Below are 26175 nucleotides of genomic sequence, written 5' to 3' on the forward strand. Positions count from 1 at the left end.
ATCAAGGATATAATGATCATTATTGTATTAAAAATTATTGATTAATTGGTTTTATTTCTCAATCAATATGCAAATAATCCATAAATAATTTAAAATATCGTAAAATATTTTCTTAAAAGATTTCATTAGATAAAGTCGAATAAAGTCGTCAATTTAAATATGAAACTGTACTAGTAGCCTTGAATTTTATCAATTTTCCGGTATTGCTAAATATAGTCGTCAATGACTAATTAAATAAATTACTTTCTAATTGTTAATAAGCATTCATCGTTAGAATAATACTAGTGTAACATTAAAATATGAATAAATCATTGAACAAACGCCGGATCATGGCATTAATTTTGTATTTATTTGGTAATACTAGTTTAATTAATAATTATAATGGTTTAATTGGATAGTTTGCAAGTAATATAAGTTTTTAAAATAGTGAACATAAATAAAGTGAATGGAAAAGCAGGATTTGGTCCCGGTGAACAAGATTGGGGGTATGTACAAGTCAGACCGGGTGCTCATATGTTTTGGTGGCTCTATTACGTCAATCCTCCAGTCAAACCAGCGGTCTTTGACGTTTTTAGTAGACCGCTTTTGATTTGGTTGCAAGGACATCCGGGAGTTTCTGCTACTGGTTTTGGAAATTTTGGAGAAGTTGGACCATTCGATTTAAACTTACAAGAACGTGATCACACATGGATTAATGACTTCAATGTTTTATTTATTGACAATTTGGGAACTGGTTTTAGTTATCTAGAAAATTTCTCAAATTCTACGAGCGGTAAAGAAACAGCTCAAGAGCTCGTAGAATTAATGCGGGGATTTTTTGAAGCCGTTCCTGAATTTAAAAATATTCCCACTTATATTCTTGGGGAATTTTATAGCGGAAAAGTAGCCGTCGAAACAGCTTTTCTTTGGTACAAAGTATTAATCACTCTATTAGTTTATTTTCTATTAATACTTTCTTATATAGACATATATTTTTTCATACTTTTAACGATTAGATTCAAGAACGCGGTGATATCGAGAGTAATCTCAAAGGAGTAGCGACAGGAGATTCATTAATTTCACCTGCAGATACAGTAATTTCCTATGCACCTTTTCTATTAAATGCTGTAAGACTTCATTAAATATCTGACTTTTATTCTGTCAAAGTATAATTATAAATTAATTTCCTATTTTGTTAAAGGGTTTAGTAGATCCTTTAGGTTTTAAAAAAATAAAAATAGTCGCTGACAAAACAATAAATGAAATGAATGTTGGTAACTGGAACAATGCATTAAATCTTTGGGACTACACATTAAAAATGGCTTCCAACTACACTGGAAAAATAAATTTCAAAAGATTATTGAAACAAAAAGCTGTAATAAATACACTACTCTACTACATCTCACATGAAAAATTACTAAGCGACTTAGATGTTCATAAAAAGTTGACGATTATTATGAATGGTATCAAAGAGAGTTTGAATCTTAATGTTACGTGGTCTTACACACCACTTGCTGCCATCGATTTTCCTAAAGACTTCACAAAACCAATCAACAAAATCGGTATATTTTTTCTAACTAACTAATTATTTAAATAATTATATCAATGATAAGTACTTTCAGTGGAACGATTACTCGACGAAACGAATTTACGAGTTGTCGTGTGGTCAGGAAAATTTAATTCTATTGCGGTGACACCTGGGACACTTGTATGGGTGGAAAAACTCAAATGGAAATACTCAGAAGCTTGGAGGAATTCAAAAACAAACCCATTAGTCATTGATAATATTATTGAAGGCTGCTATAAAGAGTTTAATAACTTCAAAATATTTTTGATCAAACACAATAGTCACACGGTATATAAACTATTATGATTTGAATTTACTATTCAAAAGGAATTCATATAATATTTGTTTTGGGTACCAAGCAGGTGGTTCAAGAAAATTTTAAAGCAATGGAAGCAATACTTCAAGGTTTAATATCTGATAAATAAACGTGTAGTACGTAAAGATAATTTCAAGTATCGTCAATTTGAATTTCAAGAATACATGATATCAATTTAGATTTTTCATTCTGTTATTATCTATATTTATACAATTACGTCAGTATAAATGGATATCACACCTATAAATATTCTTTTATATCATATTTTTGATAAATTCTTAATTGGATTTGATTTTAAATTTATGATAGCGAATGTTATTATTTGATATTTTTTGTAAAAGTTAATCAACAAGGAAGCGTTATTATTAATATGAGTTTTATGTATATTAAAAAATATGCAAATATAAAGAAGTAAAGAAAAAATAAAAAATAAAAATATAATATTGGTAATCTTTGCTTATTAATGAGTAGATAAATCACTTAAAAGTGAATAAATATAGGTATATGAATTATAATCTTGATCTTACAAACGTGACGTGAACTATAGAAATAATTAAATAAAATATTGATAAAAAATGATTAATGACGCAGAGGAAAGGGATAGATAGATAACAGTGACGTATTTTTTTGATATATAACGAACAGGCAATCCCTTGTGTGATTCATTTGATCTATTAATGTGTTACTAGTTTTATTTTGTATTCTTAAAGTAAAAAAATAAAGCGATGTCGTGGATTTGGATAGCGATTTTCCTTTCTGTTTTCATCAGTGGTAATGTATTCGTTGTAATTTAATTGAACAATTAATCGAAATTTTGCAATTGCTCATTTATCTAAATTTATTTATTGACAGAGCGATCGAATGGAGTGGAGGGAAAAAGAGGATTTGGACCTGGCGAACAAGATTGGGGACATGTTAAAGTTCGAGCTGGCGCCCACATGTTTTGGTGGCTTTATTATGCCAACCCGCCCGAGAAATCAGGATACTTTGATGCCTTCAGTAAACCACTAGTGATTTGGTTACAAGGAGGCCCAGGATCTCCTTCAACTGCCTACGGAAATTTTGAAGAAATCGGGCCACTTGATATCAATCTACAGAGACGTAATTATACTTGGGTCAATGATTACAATGTTTTGTTCATTGATAACCCAGTGGGCACAGGATTTAGTTACGTTGAAAACAATTCAAACTTTACTCGTAACAATATAGAAATAGCGAAAGATCTTTTGCATTGTATGACAGGATTTTCAAACGCAATTCCTCAATTTAAAAAAGTCCCGACTTATATTGTAGCCGAATCTTATGGAGGAAAAATGGCCACACATTTTGCTCTAGCGTGGGATGCAGTAATTATACAATTTAAATATCGAAATGATTAAAAGAGAACTTAATGATTAACAGATTAATATTTTTATAGTTGCAAAAACGTGGTTATATTAAAAGTAACTTGAAAGGCATTGGTTTAGGCGATTCTTGGATCTCGCCCATTGATACAGTTCTCTCTTATGCTCCATATTTATATTACACGGTATGCAACTTAATACTATTATTAATTTTTTTAAATATTCATACCTTGAAATATGGATTTTTAATGATTTTAGGGTATGGTCAATTATGATGGCTATGAAAAAATTCAAAATGCCGCGGAGCTAACGAGGGCTGCAATTGAATCAGAAAATTGGCATTATGCTACAGCAAGATTTTATGAAACATGGAAAGTTATTATGAACTGTACAAATAACATTGACTTATACAATCTTTTAGAAAGAAAAATACCGTTCAAAAAACTTCAACCTAAGTATCATTCTGGTGCGCGGGAAGAATTACGCGAATCAGACTTTGAAAAAAAATTAAATTTCCTTATGAATGGTAAAGTAAAAACCGCACTCGGTCTCAAAAATTTATTCAAAATACGTTCTAGTGAAATTAAAAGGAACCTAGATGAAGATTTTATGACGTCAGTTACTAATATTAGTAAGATATTTAAATTTTTACTCTAATATATAATAATTAAATAATTTAAATTATTAGTAGGTATTTAAATTTATGAATTTTTTTTATTTAGTTGAGAAAATTCTTGATGAAACAAATTTAAAAGTCTTTGTATACAATGGGCAACTTGATGTCATTGTACCAACTGCTAGTACAGTCGCTTGGTTAGAAAAACTAAAGTGGAATGGCGCGGAAAAGTGGAGAAATTCTGAAAGAGTTGACTTGACTATTGATAATAATATTGAAGGATATGTACAGGGCTATAAAAATTTAAAAATGTTTTGGATTAATCGAGCGGGTCACATGGTAGATTTTTTTTTCATTCATATTTTATATAATATATGATTTACATAATCGCTGAATGGAATTTAATTAAAAATTGTTATTTGTTTCAGGTACCAAAAGATAATTATTATGCAACAAATTTGATGCTCAAAATGCTGACTTCAGAAGCATAAATATCTCTTGTCGTAAATTATAAGTCATGGTTATTTAAAATAAGCAAAGTTTGTACTGAATTTCAATATTTTAATTACTATAAATCCATTATTACTTTGAAAAATAAAAAAATGATAAATTGTAATAAGCGAAAAAGAAAAAAATATATTTATTTAAAATATAAACGAAGTATAAATTCCAATTCATTACTGTGTGATATTGATTCCAGATGTTTTTAATTTTATTTTTTATTACTTAAAAAATAAATTAATCTCCTAAATAAAAATGAATATTTAAAAAAAAGCTGAATAATAAAAACAAACTAAAAATCGAATATTAAATTTCTTACCTTGACTGGAATATGATTATTTTAGTATTTTTTAACTGAATGATGTTTTAGTTTACCAGAGCCAATGGCCGGAAAGTCGTTTTCATCAAGTACTGGCGCAAAGTCAGTATTTCCTTTGAGAACTTCTGATAATGTCTGGGGACGACGAAGTGACTGGGACTGAAAAAATAACAACAAAAATATAAGTAAAATTAATAAATAATTAAGATCAATTACTCATATAAAATAAATCTTACCAGATTAGTTGAAGTTGATGATGATATTGATGCAGCAGCTGAGGGAATAATAATCGAACTTTTTCCTTCTTGGATTTCACTGTAGTCAATAATTGTTATATCTTTTCCTTCTTTTTTGCGTTGCTCATCCTCAATTCTACTGCGTTCCCCAACTTTTAGACGATAAGCTTCAGAAACCTTAAATAATAAATTACACATTTTAAATTTTTTATTAAATAAATAGTAAAAATTCACAGAAAACTTTAATTAATTAAATTAATACCCCGGTTTCAGATTTTAGTTGGCTGACTTTTTTAACTTTTTTAATACTTAATAGGCCAATGCTACATGCAAGCTGCTCATCAATAGTGTAAGGGCGATGAATTCCACTACGCATTACAATATTCAGGAGTTGACAGCAATAATCACAAAACGCGTAACCCCATTGAGTGACAATTGATTGACTACAATGTTCTCCAGTTCCTTCAATGCTCCGATGGTACTAGTGTACAAAAATAAATAAATAACAGAACAAATTTATCAATGAACAGAAGTACTTTACGTGCTACTTACTGAGCACTCAATGTTAGGCGTGTAAATAAACGCATCTTTCTCTAATTCAGCTTCTGCCAGACTAGCGCGATTAGTATCTTCAGGAAAGTTTTCATTCAAACGCATCATCAAAGTACCGAACAGATATTCCAAGGAATATAAATTAAATGTATCGTGAGCAACTCCTATGTAAATAAAAAAATTTATCAGTTATTATACAATAAAATCGTGACTCATTATTACAATAATAAGAGTCATTTACCTGCAGCGTCAGCCATACGTTTCAAAAGACAAGGAACGACATTTTTCATTTTTCTTGATGTATATAAAATTGGAAGTTTTTCTTTCGACCCACTTTGATAAGATAAAAAGCTGAATAATCTATTGTACAGCTCTTTGTAATCAGTTGGATTGTCTTTATGGTTAATATCAATCTTATGAGTGGCATCGCTATGCTCCATGGCCTCTCTGGTATATCCTGTCTCAATTACAACTTTAATAATCTCATGATAAGTCCTTTTAGTTCCATCGTTCAGGGTGAATTCGACTACTGCAAATTCCGCGGGAATGTAATCAACAACATTGTTTTCAATGTTTATTTTTGTATAATACCAATTTACATGTATGAAATAAAATGAAGTTTTATTGAGATCTGAATAAAAAAAAAAATTAATAGATAAAATTAACTATAAAAAATAAATTTTTATACAAAGTGAGACCCAGTATCTGATCAGGGATCTAGGTTTTTTACTTTACATTAATAAATTAGCTGCGTATACAAACCATCAAAATGAATTGCTTGTTCTACAAGATCATTGATGTATTGCTTCATTCTCATTTCATATTTGAGTTGTTCATTTTGTTGTTTTTCAACAACTTTTAGTGATTCTCCAATACCAGTAAATTTTTCTTCACCATTTCTTCTTCTTTCCTTAGCTTTATCATTGTACCGTTTTTTTTCAGCATCAGACAAAGCCTAGACATAAAAGTACTAATTACTAAATCTTTATAATGAATTTAATTACCAAACTTTTGATTAAAAAAAAATTATTTTATTGAAATAAAATAATAAATTTAGTTAAAAAAAAAAAAAAAATATATATATATATATATATATATATATATATATATATATTATAATATAAATGACACATTAATTGATTGCTGACTGTAGCAGACATTAAAAAAATTATTTATTTTAAATGAACAAAGTAAATATTGACAGGGAAAAATTTTCAATAATTTTCTTGTGGATATTTTTAATAAATTTTCTGATGACAATTAACTTGGTAATTAAAGACAATAAAATTGTCAGATGTCGACTACTTTCAGCATTATTTTAAAAATATAAATTTTTTGCAAAATTAAATGAACGTTAAAATGTAAGGTGACAAGTTTTGTATTTAATCATAAAAAATAAAAAAATTAATGACTTAAAATGATTTAAATTACCGGTCGATAATTATTACTATTATATTTGAATATCTTTATAAAATGTCAACCGTAATTAAAATTTCAAATCAACAAAATATTTATTATTGAAAAAATGAAAGAAAATTATTTATCTTACTCTCCACTCTTCACTACATCTCTCATCTTGTTGTATTTCTTGAAGGCTGTGAATTTTTTTGCCACCGTTTTCTAGCTTTTTTTTAAAATCTAACATAAAATAATAATACCCACTTTTTTTCTTTTTTTGCGGCATTTTGATTATTTATAGTAAATAAAATATTAATTTAAATAAATAAAAATATTCTAAAGAATTTCCATTTGCTATCAACACAAACAATGAGAGCACTGCAGTGTTTTAAGGTTTTGATTCAACTGAAACTTTTGGAATTCATCCACACGTTTAAACGAGTCTCTTTATCCTTGGCTTTGTCTTCTGGCCAATCAAATACCAGACTTTCTGCTGGACTAAAATTTTTATTGGTTCATAGTTTTCTCTTTTGTTTTCTTTTGTAACAACAACCGACTCTAGAAGTACACAGTACATGTGGTAAAATATGTAACTTGACACCCTAGACCATCAATTGACTCAAATGTAAACCAAAGAATCTTGATAATGTAAAATATAATAAATTTTAATTTATTTTGAATAAATAAATAAAATTTAAGTAGAATAAAAATTAAAAAATGCATATTTAAATCAATGGAAAATTACTACGCGCATTTTTTTAAATTTCATTATTTTAATTAATTAATTATTTAATTTATTTACTTATTCAAAATTTATGAATTGTCTGATGTCTGCTACATGCAAACTCATTTGAATTTATAATTTACTTGTTATCATTGTTATTTTTTCGTAGAGATTATGGGATTATTATAATATTTGTTCAATCATTAAGTATCGACAAATTACTAAGTAATTAAATTTATTTATGTCATTTTATCTGTAATAATAAAATTCAAATTCATATCATACTGAAGTTAACCGGCGTCTAATAATTTTTGGATTTATTTTCAAAATGATAAATTGTTTTAAAAAATTGCACTTATAGTTTTTTAAATTTTTTACATGTGTATATTTTTAATTTTTGTTATATTTTGTAAGTGATGTATTGAAAAAAATCAAAAAATTAATAATTGTCCATCAACTTCAGGATCATAAATTAAATTTATTGGTTATAAGGATTGTTTCTTTTTTTAATAAAATTTCCTATTAATTCAATTATTCATTATTATTATATGAGTTAATTTTACATAAACATCAATTTTTATATATATAATTATTACTTTTTCACATAACTATTGGATAAATATTAATTTTAATAATAATTAACAGGTAAACAAATTTATATTTAATATTAACATACAAATTTATATGATTTAAACCCAATAAAAAAATTTCTGATTTACTATTTATTACAAGATGAAGAATTTCAGTTCAAAAATATTAATAATATAAATGATAGTTATTAATTTTACAAGTATTGATGTTTGCAAAATTACCATTTGATACAGAAATAAATTTTACAAAAAGTTTAAAAAAAAAAAACATCGCTTCCATTGAGAGAACAGATTCTCTGGTCTGCATTAGTTGTACTGTTTTTCAAACTGTATTTTCAGGATCAATATCATCAGTGTCAGATTCATCAAAATCAATATCATCATCATTAACAATATCTTTAACTTCATTCGTAAAATGTAATACAGCACGTGGTATGATGTCGTCTTTGAAAATCTTTCCATCTTTAAAGTCAAGTCTCAAAATTTTTTTCGTTTTCTCATCGATATCAGCGTAATCAGTACCCTCAGGAATGACAGGAGGTTTGAAAAAATTAAAAAATGAGTAGACCCTAACTTTCTCCATACCTCCTTGTTTAAGTTTGATTCGTCTGACGGTGACGTTTTTACCGAGTTTCCAAATAATGTCGCAACCAACGCTCTTATAAATTTCTTTTCCTCCGTAATCAGCTAAATTATTTTTATTCACTTCATTTTTAGTATAATATTCTTTGGTTAATACAGAATTTTTAAAATACTCATTTTTATTGAAATAAAATTCAAACATAAAACCTGGTGGATCTGGAGATTTGAAGTATTCAATTCTAACATCATAAAGGTATTTTAGTACCGGTTCATCGTAGCTGTGAACCATTCCTTCAAGTATTTTAGCATTTTTAAATACTGTCAGCCAAAAGTCAGGAATACCAGTCAGATCGCTCTCTTCATCGATTTTCAAACTTATCATCAATTGATTACAAATGTCTTCTTCATGATTTACCCAATCACACTCTTCGTCATCTGGTTCATAATCCCCAGCAATAATACTGCCTCGTTTACTGAATAATTTATCCCGCATTTTGTGATATTTACTTTCCAATGCATCAAATTCGTCATTAAGTTGACGTTCATATTCAAAATATTCGAATTGTAATTGTTTCAATGCTCTAAGTCGTCGTTGTAGTTTGTAAAACGCCATATCGTTAAATTAAGTTTTTATTGAGCAAGTACTTGTTTCGGTTAACTATGGCACTGATCTTAAACTATTGAATATTGATCACTTGTTGATGCACCGATAACTAACGACTAAATGATATAAATGTAAGCTGCGACAATCCTCAGAGCTCAAGCTATTAATTGCTAATAATGTCGGGCAGTTGGAATTTGGAACCCTGACTTCAGTGATGTCATCACATCCTCATAGACCAACTACCCCCACTAACGAGGAATCCAGGGGCTAGAGGTTAACTAGGGTATAGGCAAAACTCGACCTGTACCTGTCGGTGGTGGCTCTCCTCAGGATGACCGGCTGTAGTAGATCTATCAAGTTAAAAAGTATTTGAGCTCATATTTTACATAAAGTTTTATGAAATTTACCTAGAGTAATTAATACTGTTTGTCTTTATTTCTTATTCATTGATCTAGAGTATAACTGACAGGAAAAATACCTTCTGTTTAATACTGTAACTAAGTCATAATTCATAATACATATGAGATTAAATAAGACAATAGACAATAAATACCTTCTAATACCTGGTAAGAAAATACATAGCTATTGTTTTTGTCCAAATACTACGTATTTAATAGCAAAAAGTTAAAAGTATATATTTTAATAATTCAAAAAATAAAAATAATATTTTATTTTATTATTTATGATTCTGAAGTTAGCAGAAAGTTAAAAACTTTCAGATTTTTTTCCAACAAATGAATTTAGAAAAAAAAAATCAAAAAATATGCTGATTTAGGAAATGAAAGAAGCTGCAGGTACAAATATTATTAATTTCATAATTTATCATTTTTAAAAAAATTCAAAAATTATGAGACGTCAGCAAATTTCATCAGTATCATTATTATTTACTATTTTTAACAATGATTGTAAATGTAGGAGACATTTAGTAATTTTATGATTTTTAAGTAAATAAAAAAAATGTAAAAGGAATAAAAATGCGCATTCATGAAATTTAAAAATTAGTATGCGCATTTTTTTTATTTTTAATTATTTAATTCGTTTATTTATAATTTATGAAAAATTAAAAAAAAAAAAAACTTTTCATTATTGGTTTCAAAATGAATTTTCTATTCTTGAAATGTACTTGAGCGGAAGTATGAGTGTGAATATAGCAGACATGAGACAGTTTATAAATTTTAAATAAATAAATATATAAATTAAAATAATAAAATTTAAAAAACGCGCGTATTAATTTTTTATTTATTTATATACGCATTTTTTCATTTTTGTTCTGCATACATTTTATTTATTTGTTCTAAAATTAAAAAAATTTACAGTTGTCAGCTACATTCACACTCATAGCAGAAATTCGATTACTCGAAATGCTTATGTTCGATTAGAAAATATTGACAATCGAAACGAGAACATCGATTGTTTGCTAATCGATTAGTTACCATTACAAAAGTAAACAAACAGGCATGATTATTTTATTATTAACCTGCAATAATGATAACAACTATACGTTTAATTAAATAAAAAAAAGTCATATATTTGATAAAAAAGTCTATAAAAATGTTGACATTACAATTCGGTCAGTGTGGGAATCAAATAGGTAATAAGTTATATTCAAAAATAATAGAAGATTTAAAAATAACACGTACTAGTGACTCATCAGTAAAAAACCAGGACTATGTTGAAGATTCAAAGGCCAAATGGTTCGGGTCATCAAAATCAGGAGGTATATTTGCACGTGCTGTTTTGATAGATACTGAAAACAAAGTTACAAATAAAATAAAAAAACAAAAACAAGATCTTTGGTGTTATCGTAGCAACAATATTATAAGTGGAGATTCATCATCAGGTGGGTCTGCTAATAACTGGGCTTATGGGTACGTTAAAAAAGGTCCAGAGTTTGATGAGTCTGTTCATGAATCAATAAGAAATGAACTAGAACTTACAGATAAAGTTGATACATTTTTCTGTCTGTCTGGTTGTGCTGGTGGTACTGGATCTGGACTCGGTAGTTATATAACGCAATCAGTGAGAGATGAGTATCCAAAAAAAAATATTTTATCAACTCTTTTATTGCCTTTTGGGTCTGGTGAAATAGCAACACAAAATTATAATACTCTACTGAGTTTGGCTAAAATTATTGACAGCGCCGACATGTTAATTATAATGGAAAATGATAAATTAAATAATGAATTAACTAAATCAGTTAATTTAAAATCACATACTGTCAATTTTCCAAATGACATCAATGACATTGCTTGTCAAAAACTATTATCGATATTACAATCAGCGAATGATGTTGAAAATAATTTAATAAATGATGTCAATTATATGGTATCTAAACTTGTACCACATCCAGCTTATAAATTTACAAGTATTGAAACAATTCCATTAACATTACCATCAAATAATAGCAATAGTTTATTGGATAAATCACTGTGGAGTGTACAGAAGGATACAATTAATTGGCAAACACAATTTAAGTATTTAAGACGTAATTTGTTATCCAGTAGTTTAAATGAAGGAAATAAATTCCGTTCATTGGCAAATGTATTGATAACACGTGGATTTAATAATGATAAAGTTAAAGTTAACAATAAACTAGTTTACAATCAACGCGATGATCCGTTTGATTGCGATGAGCTGATTAAAAATGATATTTATGCCAAATTAAAGTGGATGACGTCTTATGATAAACTGCGACATTTTCATCAAAATCGTAGATTTCTTAATTATGACAAATTATCATCTTTGATAACAAACAATTCGTCTGTAAATAAATCGCTTGATGGTATTGTTGACAAAGCTTGGAATTCTTATACATATGGAGCATTTTTACATCAGTACAAAAAATTTGAATTAGAAGATGATGATTTTTTGAGCGCGTTTACTAAAATTGAAGCTGTTATTTCTTCTTACAATGAATTAGAAAGGTATTTATTGTTTTTTATTTATTAAAAATTACTCATATATGACTGTAATAATTAGCAGTTGAAATTCTGTATCAATTTTCACAGAAGCTTCTGAATTTTTTATCAAAGCTGTAATAATATAAGATTTCAAATATAGTCATTAGGTTTTGAAACCCAAGAAAATTCCTTATCAATTAAAATCATTTGTCTATAAATTTTTAAATTTCTAATTAGAAAATTTTTAATCCACAATTCCAGGATTCCATTTAAAAAAACTCATTTTTACTTCAATTTAAATTAAAATTTTTTTACTATAAGTAATGGCAGCGGCAAATTTTCAAAAAAAATTCCATGCTATATATTTTTAATTGCATTATAAAAAAAAAACTAAAATTATTTTTTTAAAGTCAAGGTTTTAAATTTAAACTTAACTCGTACTCAATCACGTGAAATCTTATCACGTTTACTTGGAACTTATTATTTAAAAGCCTTAACATACAGCCGTTATTTTTATAACTCTATAAGCGGTTATCCGAAATCCTAGATCTGATACAAAACTCTAATTGAACCCTTTGTATTCAGCGTCTAAAAATCTGATACCCAGTAATTATTTTAATTACACAGTTAAAAAATTTTTATATCTCAGCAAAATTTATATAGACAAAGTATTTGCTAAACTAATTGATGTTTAAAATTACAGGCATAGTTAGCGCAACAGTATTGTTGTCGCCACCCTTACGTATGACTTACACTCTATCGACCGTTCCGTCAACATAACATTTAATTTTATTCGCAATCTATTTAATACTCCAATCTGTATACATGTGTATGGTTCTTATTCCGCACGAGACTACACGGAGTCAGAGAAGTTTCTTCATGACGTCACATCTTGAATCGACCCTCACAACCCTCCTAGCCAATATATTTACACCAAAAATACTCACCCTCAAAATACACCATCAGGATATATATATATATATAGTGGATAGTGGATACTATAAAAAGCTATTCAATGACGCAAAGAGAGCAGGAGTAACGACTTCTTGGAACTCGAGTTAGACTTCTTGGCGCTGCATCCTGACCTTGAAATTCGAGTAAAATAAATTTTCAACCCTTATAAATTTATTATCGACTATATTATTTTTTTCAAATTATCCAATCAACTCAAATAATTCATACTGATATTATTTATTTTTTTTTTTTTTTTTTTTTCAGATAAAAAGATTGAATGGATGGATAAAAATATATTATAGTAAACAAAAATAATATTAATACGTTCCTGGATTTGCTGTCTTCGTTTAGCGGTATTTTTCTCCCACCTCCATGGGATTTGTCCACCCCCACTGCCTAGTCGATACCACCACCACTGTAATTTTAAGGCCACCCTTATGTTGTAGCAAAGCATAAAGAGGATAGAGAGTAAGTTGGAGTAAGTTGAGGATATATAGACTATATGACCCCACTGCCAATAGACAAGGGTGGGATATACAGTTTAATACAACTGCTGCTATCCACTGACAGTTCGGTGGTACAGAATACACACACACAAGAGTAACTAATATTATATTCAAGTATTGTGTACAGTATTGTAGTAGTGGTTCTACTCTGGTTGTTCTACTCCACCGTCTCCTTTTTAAAAAAATTAAATACCAGTTTGTGTAAATAATTGTGATTTTAAACGTCTCTACAAACAAATCATCAAGGGTTTTGATTTGAATCTACAAAGTTTGTAATAATTTACGTGATTTAAATATGAAATTATAAAAAGGAGTAAAGAAAGGATCAATTATTTACCTCGAGACGCGGTGGAGTCTCTGATCGAGCTCTCTGGTGCCTGGGAATTAAACGAGACACGCCATTTTGTAACAACTACGGACGCGCATTCGCGATTTATTATGTTTTTTATATATTATTATCATTGTTACTGTAAAAAAAACATTGTAATTACTAAAAGTATAATTAGCTAGTTATATAGCTATCGGATAAAAATAATTATTTTTAATTCGAATGCACTAATTAGTTTTCTGGTGATTTGGATGGTGGTTGTTATTTGTGATTTAAAATAATACTCAGGATTTTTATTTTTTACTTTTTTCTTTTTATTAACGTAAGACTAAGTGGTATTTAGTTTGTGTACTGGATGATAAATTTAAAAGTGTGTACTCTGTGAAATTTTTATTTATTTTATTATCAATATTATTTTAACTGTCAATATTATTTTTTTACTCAGTTTTATTTTTTATTATATACATTTTAAAATGTATTAGTGATGAGCGCAATGACATTTATTACTGAGGAATACATTTTTTGGAGTCAATATTAAAGTAAGCATCATTTTTGTCGTTTATTTAGTTAATAATTAACTAATCATTGAAACAGTTATTTTTATTTTTAATTACAATTATAAATATATGTAATAATTATTTGTTTTATGAATTAAAAATTAATGCAATGTAGACATTAATATTTTATTATTATTATTATTATTATTATTATTATTATTATTAATAGTAATAATATTAAGAAAAAAAAAATATTAAAAAAATGGGTTCATTAAATTATTGCTACGACCCTGAAAGTTTCTGAAATTTAGAATCACTTGTCTCTCTTATCCCTACACCTTACGGCTTTCTCTTTTTTTATCTTTTATTCTTCATATATTAACTACAATCCCTTTCTCTAAGATAAAAAAAAAAGTAACCAAGGGCACCATAAAATAACTCAAAATATATTTCAAATTTAAAAAAATTATCATATACTTTTCAAGTTAGCCGGCGTTTTATAATTTATACTTTGCTTAAAACGATAAATTATAAAAAAAAAAATATTTCAAAAACTTGCACCTATAGCTTTTTGAATTTTTGTCATGTGCATATTTATAGTTTTTATTTTTTTTGTAATTGATTTGAATCAGAAAATAATTATTCAATAATTCAAACGAAAAAAATTTCTTAAACAGTAAAAAATACAATTTTGTAAAAATAAACAATGAACGAAATTGTTAAAATGATAGAGTATGAAGAATTTATTATGATTATCATCATTGGGTGACTTCAATGCCTGATCTCCCATACATCACATGTGGATTTGAATTTTCAAATATCGTGTCGCTACTTGAACTTTTTAAAAAAGTTAACAAGTTAAAATTGTTTAAATAGCCAATCTATTGAGGCTATTTGTCGTCAGTTTACTTGTTAGATAAGATAATTTATAAATATGTGTTTTGAAGAGCATAACTAATTATCAGGTTTTAATTCTTATTAACTTTTATAATATGTACCGCGAGGATGACTCATTGCCCTAAGGCGCAGGTTTTTAATTCTTTCTCTCTTACGCTCCCTCTTGTCCTCTTTTTTATCTTTTATTTATACATAACATTCCTCATCACTAGACCCTCTTTCAACTTTTTTTCTACCTGTACCCAAATGTTTTTTCGATTCTCACAAAACCTGTTTGAGAATTTAAAATAAAAAAAAAATGGGATAGTTATAACCAATACCAGGAATTGCATAACAAAATATGTATTTTATAAACACATTTTTTTTATTATACTATTAATATATTATATTTTTTTAGTTACTAAAAATCGAGAATAAAATTCTCGAAATATATAAAGATGAGGACTCCAGGATCTGAAACGGAGTTGAACCGCACACATGATAATTACGGGTTTGAATTTCATTTAAAACGTAAATCAAGATCTTCATCATCCTCACCTATACCATCATCATCTGGGATTATTGTTAATCCTTTGGCATTGTCAACTCCACATGGTGGAAGTCATATATTTACAAATAGGTATTGCATTTATTACATTGTTATCGTAAGACATTAAATCTGTAGTATTTACTAAATAATTAAATCTATTGATAACAATTTCAAAATTTTAATTGTCATACATGAAATTTTATTTTTATGCTCCATTACTTTTTATTCTTCCAACAATTGTACACTTGTATTTTATTTCGTATTTCTATTTTTTATGGTCATATAACTTGGAGTAAACTGTAACCATATCGAATTTCACTAATAAAAAATCTAGGGTATCTTTAAAAATCTCCAGAAAAAAATTTAATAAAGAAAAAAAAATAGTTTATAGTTTTAAAAACATACTTTCAAAAACTATTGTAATTAAATGACTAAAAAATTTGATATATTTATTTATTTATGAGAATAATTAATTAATACAAATAAATCAAAAGATGTCTGGTATTTTCAGTGTCACATACAATTTAAAATTTTATTAATTAAACAACTAAAATTCTTCAGTAATTTCTTATTTGTTTTAATTATCTTTTATAAATACATTTATAATTTATATATATATATATATATATATATATATATATATATATATATATATATATATATATATATATATATATATATATATATATATATATATATATATATATATATATATATATATATATCGTGATATAATAAATAAAAATGAGAGTGAAAGTAAAATCTATGTAATTTTAACAATTATCAACTTCCGCTAAAATTATTTTCATTCAAAATTCAAATTATATAAAAATTCAAATAAAGCCAAAGATGAGTATGAATGTATCAGACATCAGACAAATTTAAAATTATAAATAATTAAAAAAATAATATTTATAAAAAATTCACTTATTAATTTCAAAATTTTTTAAATGCGCATTTTTTTTTAATTTAATTTTACTAATTATTTACTTTATTTAATGATAATTTTAAACATGTTTGATGTCTGCTACATTCAGTCATAAGTCTAAATAAAATTTTGAAAAATTGATAACGTAAAATAACAATTGTATGACATCTGCTGATAAACAACATTAACTATAAGTATGTAAAGAATTTAACCAGGAGATTCTAAACTCATCAATTTTTTATTCAGAGCCACAAATTCTATTTTATATATTTTTTTTTATTTGCATTCCTGGAAAGCTTTCGTATCAATTGGCGCTATAATCGTTTTATTAATTAATCTATACAAAACATACACATATATTTATATATCATATAATATGTATATCATAAAACAATACATTTAAATTTAACACAATATATGTAAGTGTATAGAATACACTTACACATAAATTCTTGTGTAAATAACAAAAAATATATGTACATATGCACACATATATATGATTACTATGTGATTTCTTTGAAGTACAATTAAAAAGACTGATACGTAACGATAATAGCTCAAAAACAATTTTAATGTACGTCGTAAAGTGAGAAAAAAAAATTGATCTGATGAAATTTAAATAAAAAAGATAATCACCTTTTAAAATATTATTAATTAAATAATCATAATAATAATAAACGTCATAAAGTGCAAGTAAAAAGTTTTTTTTTAAACCTAATACTTGTTATATATTTCCAAGTTTACTATCAGATAAAAAAAAACGTGGTTACTTTAATGTTACTCCAATATGATTTTCCACATTTCTTTGTATTTAATCTCATAATCTTCAAGTACTTTGTATTTATTATTTAAATTAAATATACAAATATTGCAACATAAGTAATTATAAAATTGTATCAATTAAATTATTTAATTACAATGGTATTTACAAGATTTTTTATAAAAAAAGAGTGTGATGATTTGTCTAGCCCAGCTTCTGTAAGCAAACAAACACCTGGGTAAATTTTTATAAATACATAAAGATATATAGTACTGTATCAATTAATTTATTTAGATAGTTACTAATTAAAATGATGTATAATTTATTAGTTTGTTAATTAGTTATGGTAATGATTGTTTTTAAATTTATTACAGTATGCTGTGCATTGAAGAAGGACTCGGAAAGTTACATAGAATTCCAGTGAATTCGAGTTTAGCATCTGGAGTATTGAAAGACGGGCAATTAACGAAACCCGAAACTGTAATTAATAATTGTTCTGATGAAACAGTAAATACTGCTGGTGATAATGTACTTAAACAAGGACTAGATGATAGTCCAGAAACACCTAGAGCTAGTTTTTTAGACGGAATATTTGGTTGCATGCGACCATTCTGGGCTTTGTTATCAAAAGCAACCGTTGCTGAAAAAATAAAAGGTTCTTCAGGTATGTGTTTAATTTATAAATACATAAATTTAAATTAAATTGTATATTAAATAACAAATTTCATGATGTAACAGACGATTGGGAAATACCGTTTGAAAATATAAGCGATCTCCAATGGCTTGGATCAGGTGCTCAGGGCGCAGTATTCAGTGGAATATTAAATAAGCAAATAGTTGCTGTTAAAAAAGTACGCGAGCCCCGTGAAACTGATATCAAACATTTACGTAAACTTCACCATCCGAACATCGTCAAATTCCGAGGAGTTTGTACCCAAGCGCCTTGTTTCTGTATTATTATGGAGTACTGTCCCTATGGGCCGCTCTATGATTTACTGAGAGCTGGTGAATTTATTCCACCTCATCGCTTGGTTGCTTGGTCGAAACAAATAGCCGCTGGAATGGCTTATCTCCATGCTCATAATATTATTCATCGTGATTTAAAAAGTCCAAATGTTCTGATTGGTCCTGAGGAGGTTGTCAAGATAAGCGACTTTGGTACAAGTAGACAGTGGAATAATCGTAGCACTAAAATGACATTTGCTGGTACTGTTGCATGGATGGCACCTGAAATAATAAGAAATGAACCGTGCTCTGAAAAAGTTGACATATGGTCTTATGGAGTCGTCGTTTGGGAATTATTGAGTGGCGAAATACCTTACAAGGATGTTGATTCGTCAGCAATTATTTGGGGTGTTGGTAATAATTCTCTTCATTTACCGATACCGAAAAATTGGCCAGAGGGGTATCAATTACTGGTGAAACTTTGCTGGTCTGAAAAACCTAAAAACCGGCCGTCATTTGGACACATCGAGTCACATTTAGCGATTGCTGCTGTTGATGTACTTGGTACTGAACCGGATGAATATTTCAAAGCTCAACAGACATGGAAAAGTGAAATAAGATCACATTTAGAAGAAATGCAACGGAATAGTTCGACGGGTTCAAGATTTGAGTCTCAAATATCTGATTTATTAGAACGGCGTAACAATGAGTTACGTCATGCTCAAGAAATACGTGAATTGTATGAAAAAAAATTAGAAAAAACAAATAATCTTTATTCGCAAATAAGCACAGCTTTGTTAGAATTACAGCAACGTAAAGAAATAATATCGAAGAAAAAAAAAGAAAAGAAGTCTAAAAATCCTTTGATGAATCAACTGAGAAGAAAACGTAAAAATCCTCATCAGAAGTCAAGCTCAACAACACCGACGACACCATCATCACCAATTGAATCGCAATTACAATCACCAGTCAAAGCTACTATTTGTACACAAATAAATGTATCGACAAATCAACCAGAGACTGTAATTTTACCACCGAGTAACAACAATAGTTTTAAACAAAAAAAATACCGTCATCGACGTGTTGGATCCGGTGGAATCACTACAACAAGTTTACGTTCGTCACCCCACCGTGAACGTAAAAGTGGCGAGATGTCTGCTAAATATGTTAATCATCAAACCCAAACGGATATTACGAGCATAAACAATTCAATTGATTCAGTAGCTTGTTTTTCACGTACTCAGAGTACAAGACACTCAAAGACAACATTAAATTCACCTTTGAGTGATAAATTTATTGATTTACCAGACTGTAGGATATCATTTGACAGCGGCATTATTGGAGAATGCAGCAATGGTAATCTTGGTGAAAATAATGAGTGCTTTTATCATCATCATCATCATCATCAGCAAGACCAAACAAGCCGGTGTTCAAGTCCGGATATGTGCAACGGCAACGAAAGATTACGACAATGTAGCGAAGATGATGACCTTGAATCACTTGGTAGAAAAGTATCTGAGATTATAAATGCTAATCGTTTAATTTCATCTGTTGACAATGGAAATTGTGATGATGCTATTATGCATAGGTAATTTTTTTTTTGTTGATAATTTATGATAAAACGTTTTTACTTTCATTGTAATTTATTTTTTTATTAGTTATAGCCAAATGCAAGAAGACTTGACAAACTTACCTCATGATTTCGGTGAAATAACAATAAGTGGATCAGTTAATAATGATTACTTAGATGTAGATACACCAATTAATAAAGATAGTGGGTCAGTAACTGTAGAAGATGAAAATTATAATGATAAAAGAATCGAATCAACGAGTAATGAAGATGATGATTATGATGACGTTGATGATGAAGAAGGTGAAGCTTCTGGAAGTTATAGTTTTGATTTTTCACTTCGGAGTCGAAGGTAATTTTTATTATTTAAAGAAATCTGCAGTCTGTATAAAATTGTTCCAAGAGAGTGAACTTCGGGAGTTTTGGTTTTTAGTACCACTCTAGGTGTTCTCTGTAATATTCTCCCACTTTTACTTATGCGTGCGTAGATTTGAAATAATCGGTAGTGGGGGTGATTTTTGAAGTTCATTTTCCCTGGGAGAAGTTTATGTGACTGTCGGAAAATATTGTCTCATGGTACTGAAAGTAACAGACATTAAATTTAGATTTCAACTTGGTAATTTTGGAGTATGACAGAAAGAAATTTCTTTATTTTTATCTAGATAATTAGTCGAGTAAATGAATGAAAAAATTATTGAGTTAAATCTTAAAATTTCATTAAATTTAAATTTTAATACAAAATTTACTTAAATAAAGTAAACATTAAATTTTTACTTTTAATTAATTTGAAGTTTATTAACAAATTTTTTCAACAAATTCAAATTTAGTGCCACAAAAAATTACAATAAATATATTTATATTAATATTATTATTAAAAATGGAATATTTAATATACAAAATTACAGTTTTGGAAGAAAACCAATCAGGCCGGGATCACGTAAAAGAAGATTGAAACAAAATCCCCAAATTGATCAGTGCCTAGCATCAGATGAAGAAAACACATCTGAGTATTCACATCCGCCGTCCAGTCACACATCGACTCTTGAGAGTAATCCAGACGCTCAACGTGCTTACAAGAAGGCTACTAATCGTGCATTTAAAGAAGCTAATTAACTATTTCTTCTCAACTTTCCTTTATATAACAATTAATTATTAATCTATAATTTAGTCGAAAAGTCGCCAAACATTTAACAAAGTTCTTTAGATGTATAGACAATTATCTTTTTTTTTCATGGTAATTAAAAATGAGTAGACGCTTATTATTATTTTACTTTAACGTGTTCACGCATTACATGCCAATGAAAAAAAAACAACATGAGATTAAATGATGCTGATTGTCTAGGAATTATTTAATTAACGCGTCTTGAGACAATTATATATTTATATATATACTTGCTAGTGTGATAAGTATTATTTAATTGTATATATAGTACCCGGACAATTTAATAATCTTATGATTATTAATTAATTGTAAATATTTAAATTAATCAGCAGTTAGCTTACAAGAAGGATGAAATTTTTAAAATAATTATTTTTCGTTCTGTATATTTTTATAAACTATCAATTAGTTGGCAATTAATTATTTTGTTACTGCAAGTTTGAAATTTTTGATAATTTATTAATTTCGATTAATAAAATATTAATTTATTTATTTTTAAGTGTGAAAAAAGATTATTTATAAATTACAATTAGTGTAATAAATAATAGTAATAATTAACTGCTGATTAATAAATAATGTATGATAATATATATATAATATAAATTGTACTTTGTCTTTACGTAAAATCAAATTGTGAAAGTAGTAATTAAAAAAATAAGTTTTGTATTTAAGTTAGAATTGACTATTGACTATATAATTTAATTTAAAATTTTGATTAATTTTTTTTTCGTGTATTGTCCGTAATTAATTAAATAATTGTGACTGATAGAGAGAGAGAGAAGAATGAAAGAAAAAAAAATAGTGACGACATTATTTCTTTGAATCGCTCATAGATTTGTACAAATACGTTTTTTTTTGTCTGCATGACGATGTATATAATTGTTTTGAGATCTCAATAATGTGCCCACTTAGAAAATAAAATACAGGTATGCATTAATGTTTATGTATCATTTGATATGTTTGATTAAATGATTAATTAATTAATGGATGAATGAATTTAATAATTAGATTTGTGATTGTGCAATTCATGTTACTCATTTTAAAGGATATATATACATATATAATATTTATATTACACTTGTGCCGCCCAAAATTATGTAGAATTATATATAAACAAAAAACCTAAATTAGTTTAATTAATAAAATTAAAATGAATAATTCGATTTAATGAGAATGAAAAATAAATTTTTTGACGAATCAGTATCTTGGCAATATTATTTAAATTTGTAATTAATCAGCATTAATACGGAGCTGTATTTTTACCGGACATAAATTAATAATAAACTTAAATTATTAAATAAACGACGGAGTTGAAGAGTAATTTTTTTTTAAAACTACAATTGAGTCATAAGGTTCGAGTGCCTTTAAATTTTCCAACGGATTTATGTCTATTAATAATAATGATAAGTAATGAAATGTTGGTCAATGAAAGAAAAAAAATATGAATTATAAATTTTAAGACTAGAATGCTTAAATGGAAATAACGTAATGAAAAACTTTTTTAATAAAAATAGAAATGCTGTACCTGCTCCAGAATAAAAATGCCTTAAAAATTTTTAAATGTTATATCTTTCATAGGCACGTTTACAAGTGACAATATTTAAAATTTTCCAATGACTAATTATTATTAAATGAAAATTACTAATTAATAAATTAGGCAGCTCCATATTTGTAGTGAAATTAAAAAAAAATATTTGTATTTGATAATAAATTTTGGCAGCTAGAAATAAACTGGTTCGTCTTTTTTATTTTTATTTTTTTTTTTTAAGTATATTAAACATAAATAAGATTATAAATAAAGTATTTAGAGATGTATTATTAGGAAGAAAAATTTATTTAACATTAAAAAAAACCTTTAACTTTAAATTCTCAGTCCCTGAGTTAATTAATAGTAATTATAATTTATTAAATTTTTTTTACAATGAAAATTTATTTAAAACGAAAAAAAAGTTGCATTTAGATTAATAATGCGAGTATTTGAGTCTTTTAAATATTTGATTCGTTTGGTTTACATTAAATACATTTTTTTAATTACTGATTATTTACTTTTTTTGCATAAATAAAATTAATAAAAATGCATGGTTATTAATTTTACACAGCCTTTGTAATGATTCATTAATTAAATGATTAAATGATGATTCTATTATTGAACATATATTTACATGAATTAAAAATTTTCTAGTTTCATCTTTTGATAATAAATTTTTTAGTAAAAATTTTAATTCAAAATGGCAACTGAGTCAATCTGGTTTGAATTTTTTTTTTATTTACTTTCAAAGTGGATATTCAAAAATCTATTACCAAATTTTTATCAAGAAATCAACGATTATTTGATTCCAATAGAGAATCGAAAACTTTTTTTATTCATCGTAAGAATTTTTAAATTTAACGCGCGTTTTTTAAAAATATTTTTTTAATTGATGCGAAATGACTGAGTAATGGGAGTTTTTAAAAGCATATATTTATAACTTTTATATATGTATATATATATTTTTATTTTTAAAATTAATTACTTCAAATAGTTTACGAGATTTCAAAAATTTTCATAAGTTTAGGCCGGTCAAACCAGAACGACACTTAAAATCACTGGTAAATTAATAAAAAAGAATGAAATATTAAAAATTAATGAGATTACAACAATTACAATTACAACAATTATCTCAAAACATTTAATACTGTTTTAAAAGAAGAAATTTCTAAACTTGATGAGTTAAATTTACAATTAATTTTTTATCAATAAGACTAAAAAAGTCTTGCACTTCTCGAGGGACGAGAAAAATATAAAAACCCAATGATTGATAATTATTTTTTTTACCAATAATCAAAAATAAATTTACGAAAATTTATATTCATTAACATATATTATATCAAATCTAATTTATAATTAATAGTTAATTGAGATTTTCTTTTCCTTAAAATTTTCCAAAGAAGAAATAGAGATTATTAATATATACATGAAATTGATGATAATGAAAATAAAAATGAGGAAATTAATGGTCCTATTATAATTAATTAATTAATAAATAACATCTATTATTTATTAATTAATTATTAATGATCCTAATAGTAATTAATCTAACGCGAGAGAGGCAAAGAGATTCACCAGTAAAATGAACTGTGCAGAAATTCAGTTGTTGACTTATATATTGTCGAAGCACTTTGTTTCAAGCCAGAAAATAATGAAACAATACCGTCTTTCTGGTTATGATCTTCTTCTTCTTCCTCAGGTAAATATTCCGGCAAGTCTTCACAGTCTCCATTATCAACAGATAGCTATTTTTAAAAATTTTAATTAATTTATTATAAAATTATTAAATAAATTAAATACCCATGGAAAAATATCATGTCATTATAATTCAATATTAATTTATAATTATCATCATATTTACTAATTAATTTTCATTCATAACCGTGATGATGTATTGGTAAATTAATTTTCAAGTAATCAAAAGTTTTAAAATGTTCTTTTACAACCAAATTTTTTTCTGGCTAAGACACTTTTTCAACTTGAAGATTAATTATCTAGAGCATCTTCTTTTGATCATATAATTAATTATAATGATAATTAATTTATCTAATCATAATTGCAAATAATTATAATGACAAATATTTTTCCCACCTGATTAAATAGATTAATATTAAATTACCAATTTAACAAGAAATTCTTGATTGAATTTATTCCTGGTAACTAATCTAGCTTCCATATTTTTAGTATTATCTCTAATAGCTTCGGCAATACATTTAGCTGTTACATTTGCCAAAGTTCTCATGGTAACACGTTGATGTTCAACATCAACAACTAATGATATCAGACCTTCAACTCTAACTAATGTTGCTTCTAAATCTGTTCTAGTTTCCTGAAAAAGAAGAATAAATAAATTTCCCGAAGTTAAATTGAACGAAAAATATGTATGTATATAAATTATATACTTACAGGTAACAGGCCACTGACATGTAGAACAATAACATGTGTCTTTAATTTCTTTGGTTCAATAACTCGTCGGCAACGACTTCTTAAATTATAAATCGGTGGTTTCATCCGTTCAATATCATCTTTAACACTTTGTGCATATTTAGCTATATGGGGATCATCTATACAATATTTATTGATAACTGATTCAAGGGCTTCACGAATGCCAAATGTTGATGTCAAGTGAACATAATTTTCAACATTTTTAGTGAATACTTCAAGAATATCAAGAGCGATTTCCACAACTTCTACGTCAGGTGATTCGAGTACATAAGCTAGATATGACAGGACTGTTTTATCCTGTAAATAAATAAATATATAAATAAATATAAGTGATTAAAATACCAACAACAAATATTTCATACATATTTACTGACCTTTAAAATAGTATCATGATTTGTAAAATCATTGGCTAGTTTTTTATAAGTTTCTAATGTAGCTCTTACTTGCTCTGAATCTGTCAGATCATCGGCTTCCATTTCACTGATAAAAGTCTAACACTAAATAAAATTAACTAACAATTAAACTAAAACATAAATTATAATATAAAATAAATGTGTTTTTTTTTTTTTTATATATTGGATTTATTTTTTATACATATACATATATATGTATATATGTCACTGGATGGAACAGCTGGGTCTCTATTTATTTTTATTTTCATCATCGATTTCGTGTTTTTTTACTCTAGATGGCAACATCTGTACTTTCTTTGTACCCTGATGCTTTAAAAGAACTTTAAAAAAGCAAAATTTTGTCATAAAAAATTTTAATGACTCGATTCCTTAAAAATATTTTATGATCAATAAATTTCAAGCCAAGTGACGAAATTTGTTTACCTGAAATTTAAAAACATTCCATAAATTTAATCTTAGATCTAATTTCGATAAAAAAAAAACTAAAAG

General features: G+C 26.8%; 7 protein-coding genes across 11 annotated transcripts; 4 read left to right on the forward strand and 3 right to left on the reverse strand.

Moving 5' to 3' along the window:
• Positions 1-93: 93 nt before the first annotated feature.
• Positions 94-1852, forward strand: LOC103574022 (retinoid-inducible serine carboxypeptidase). The gene is made up of 5 exons (XM_008553345.2): positions 94-354; positions 428-915; positions 996-1106; positions 1181-1541; positions 1602-1852. Exons 1-5 carry the CDS (start codon positions 300-302, stop codon positions 1850-1852), a joined length of 1266 nt encoding a protein of 421 aa, XP_008551567.1. The 5' UTR covers positions 94-299.
• Positions 1853-2522: 670 nt separating this feature from the next.
• LOC103572677 (retinoid-inducible serine carboxypeptidase) lies at positions 2523-4418 on the forward strand. The gene is made up of 6 exons (XM_008551406.3): positions 2523-2633; positions 2715-3208; positions 3280-3390; positions 3464-3836; positions 3928-4160; positions 4250-4418. Exons 1-6 carry the CDS (start codon positions 2588-2590, stop codon positions 4310-4312), a joined length of 1320 nt encoding a protein of 439 aa, XP_008549628.1. The 5' UTR covers positions 2523-2587; the 3' UTR covers positions 4313-4418.
• Positions 4419-4477: 59 nt separating this feature from the next.
• Positions 4478-7283, reverse strand: LOC103572685 (protein maelstrom homolog). Its single transcript, XM_008551417.3, has 8 exons — positions 6979-7283; positions 6192-6384; positions 5671-6060; positions 5430-5593; positions 5140-5358; positions 4878-5054; positions 4642-4800; positions 4478-4567 (listed from the first exon to the last, which is right to left on the reverse strand). The coding sequence occupies exons 1-7, from the start codon at positions 7111-7113 to the stop codon at positions 4663-4665; spliced, it is 1416 nt and encodes a 471-aa protein (XP_008549639.1). The 5' UTR covers positions 7114-7283; the 3' UTR covers positions 4478-4567; positions 4642-4662.
• An 892-nt stretch (positions 7284-8175) lies between these two features.
• On the reverse strand, positions 8176-9652 carry LOC103572694 (nucleosome assembly protein 1-like 1-A). Its single transcript, XM_014442207.2, has one exon. The coding sequence runs from the start codon at positions 9334-9336 to the stop codon at positions 8464-8466; it is 873 nt and encodes a 290-aa protein (XP_014297693.1). The 5' UTR covers positions 9337-9652; the 3' UTR covers positions 8176-8463.
• A 1130-nt stretch (positions 9653-10782) lies between these two features.
• LOC103572732 (tubulin delta chain) lies at positions 10783-13015 on the forward strand. Its single transcript, XM_053740130.1, has 2 exons — positions 10783-12251; positions 12931-13015. Exons 1-2 carry the CDS (start codon positions 10879-10881, stop codon positions 12938-12940), a joined length of 1383 nt encoding a protein of 460 aa, XP_053596105.1. The 5' UTR covers positions 10783-10878; the 3' UTR covers positions 12941-13015.
• A 1449-nt stretch (positions 13016-14464) lies between these two features.
• Positions 14465-23032, forward strand: LOC103572708 (mitogen-activated protein kinase kinase kinase 13-A). 5 transcript variants are annotated; one of them, XM_008551442.3, is made up of 6 exons: positions 14465-14554; positions 15807-16028; positions 18001-18290; positions 18365-20159; positions 20230-20493; positions 21047-23032. In XM_008551442.3, the coding sequence occupies exons 2-6, from the start codon at positions 15847-15849 to the stop codon at positions 21252-21254; spliced, it is 2739 nt and encodes a 912-aa protein (XP_008549664.1). In that variant the 5' UTR covers positions 14465-14554; positions 15807-15846; the 3' UTR covers positions 21255-23032. The 5 variants fall into 5 exon arrangements, with proteins under 5 accessions (XP_008549664.1, XP_008549678.1, XP_008549693.1 ...); XM_008551456.3 differs by lacking the exons at positions 14465-14554; positions 15807-16028 and adding an exon at positions 17089-17440; XM_008551471.2 differs by lacking the exons at positions 14465-14554; positions 15807-16028 and adding an exon at positions 17451-17559.
• Positions 23033-23385: 353 nt separating this feature from the next.
• LOC103572702 (armadillo repeat-containing protein 1) lies at positions 23386-25887 on the reverse strand. The gene is made up of 4 exons (XM_008551438.2): positions 25648-25887; positions 25235-25570; positions 24948-25157; positions 23386-24573 (listed from the first exon to the last, which is right to left on the reverse strand). Exons 1-4 carry the CDS (start codon positions 25747-25749, stop codon positions 24400-24402), a joined length of 822 nt encoding a protein of 273 aa, XP_008549660.1. The 5' UTR covers positions 25750-25887; the 3' UTR covers positions 23386-24399.
• Between the last annotated feature and the right edge of the window lie 288 nt (positions 25888-26175).

The sequence above is a fragment of the Microplitis demolitor genome, chromosome 6 (genome assembly GCF_026212275.2).
Source record: "Microplitis demolitor isolate Queensland-Clemson2020A chromosome 6, iyMicDemo2.1a, whole genome shotgun sequence".
Taxonomy (NCBI): Eukaryota; Metazoa; Arthropoda; class Insecta; order Hymenoptera; family Braconidae; genus Microplitis; species Microplitis demolitor.

Excerpts from the sequence above, each read along its gene's own strand:
- LOC103572708 (XM_008551442.3), top strand. The coding sequence starts at position 15,847 with ATGAGGACTCCAGGATCTGAAACGGAGTTGAACCGCACACATGATAAT. Across the intron at positions 18,291-18,364 it reads AAAAATAAAAGGTTCTTCAG|ACGATTGGGAAATACCGTTT; the intron begins GTATGTGTTTAA and ends ATGATGTAACAG. Across the intron at positions 20,160-20,229 it reads GATGATGCTATTATGCATAG|TTATAGCCAAATGCAAGAAG; the intron begins GTAATTTTTTTT and ends TTTTTTTATTAG.
- LOC103572677 (XM_008551406.3), top strand. The coding sequence starts at position 2,588 with ATGTCGTGGATTTGGATAGCGATTTTCCTTTCTGTTTTCATCAGTG. Across the intron at positions 2,634-2,714 it reads CCTTTCTGTTTTCATCAGTG|AGCGATCGAATGGAGTGGAG; the intron begins GTAATGTATTCG and ends ATTTATTGACAG. Across the intron at positions 3,837-3,927 it reads GACGTCAGTTACTAATATTA|TTGAGAAAATTCTTGATGAA; the intron begins GTAAGATATTTA and ends TTTTTTATTTAG.
- LOC103572694 (XM_014442207.2), bottom strand. The coding sequence starts at position 9,336 with ATGGCGTTTTACAAACTACAACGACGACTTAGAGCATTGAAACAATTA.
- LOC103572732 (XM_053740130.1), top strand. The coding sequence starts at position 10,879 with ATGTTGACATTACAATTCGGTCAGTGTGGGAATCAAATAGGTAATAAG.
- LOC103574022 (XM_008553345.2), top strand. The coding sequence starts at position 300 with ATGAATAAATCATTGAACAAACGCCGGATCATGGCATTAATTTTGTAT. Across the intron at positions 355-427 it reads ATTAATTTTGTATTTATTTG|TGAACATAAATAAAGTGAAT; the intron begins GTAATACTAGTT and ends TTTTTAAAATAG. Across the intron at positions 1,107-1,180 it reads CACCTTTTCTATTAAATGCT|GGTTTAGTAGATCCTTTAGG; the intron begins GTAAGACTTCAT and ends ATTTTGTTAAAG.
- LOC103572685 (XM_008551417.3), bottom strand. The coding sequence starts at position 7,113 with ATGCCGCAAAAAAAGAAAAAAAGTGGGTATTATTATTTTATGTTAGAT. Across the intron at positions 6,061-6,191 it reads ACAAGCAATTCATTTTGATG|ATCTCAATAAAACTTCATTT; the intron begins GTTTGTATACGC and ends TTTTTTATTCAG. Across the intron at positions 5,359-5,429 it reads CGCCTAACATTGAGTGCTCA|TACCATCGGAGCATTGAAGG; the intron begins GTAAGTAGCACG and ends TTTGTACACTAG.
- LOC103572702 (XM_008551438.2), bottom strand. The coding sequence starts at position 25,749 with ATGGAAGCCGATGATCTGACAGATTCAGAGCAAGTAAGAGCTACATTA. Across the intron at positions 25,571-25,647 it reads ATCATGATACTATTTTAAAG|GATAAAACAGTCCTGTCATA; the intron begins GTCAGTAAATAT and ends ATTTATTTACAG. Across the intron at positions 24,574-24,947 it reads AAGAATTTCTTGTTAAATTG|CTATCTGTTGATAATGGAGA; the intron begins GTAATTTAATAT and ends TTTTAAAAATAG.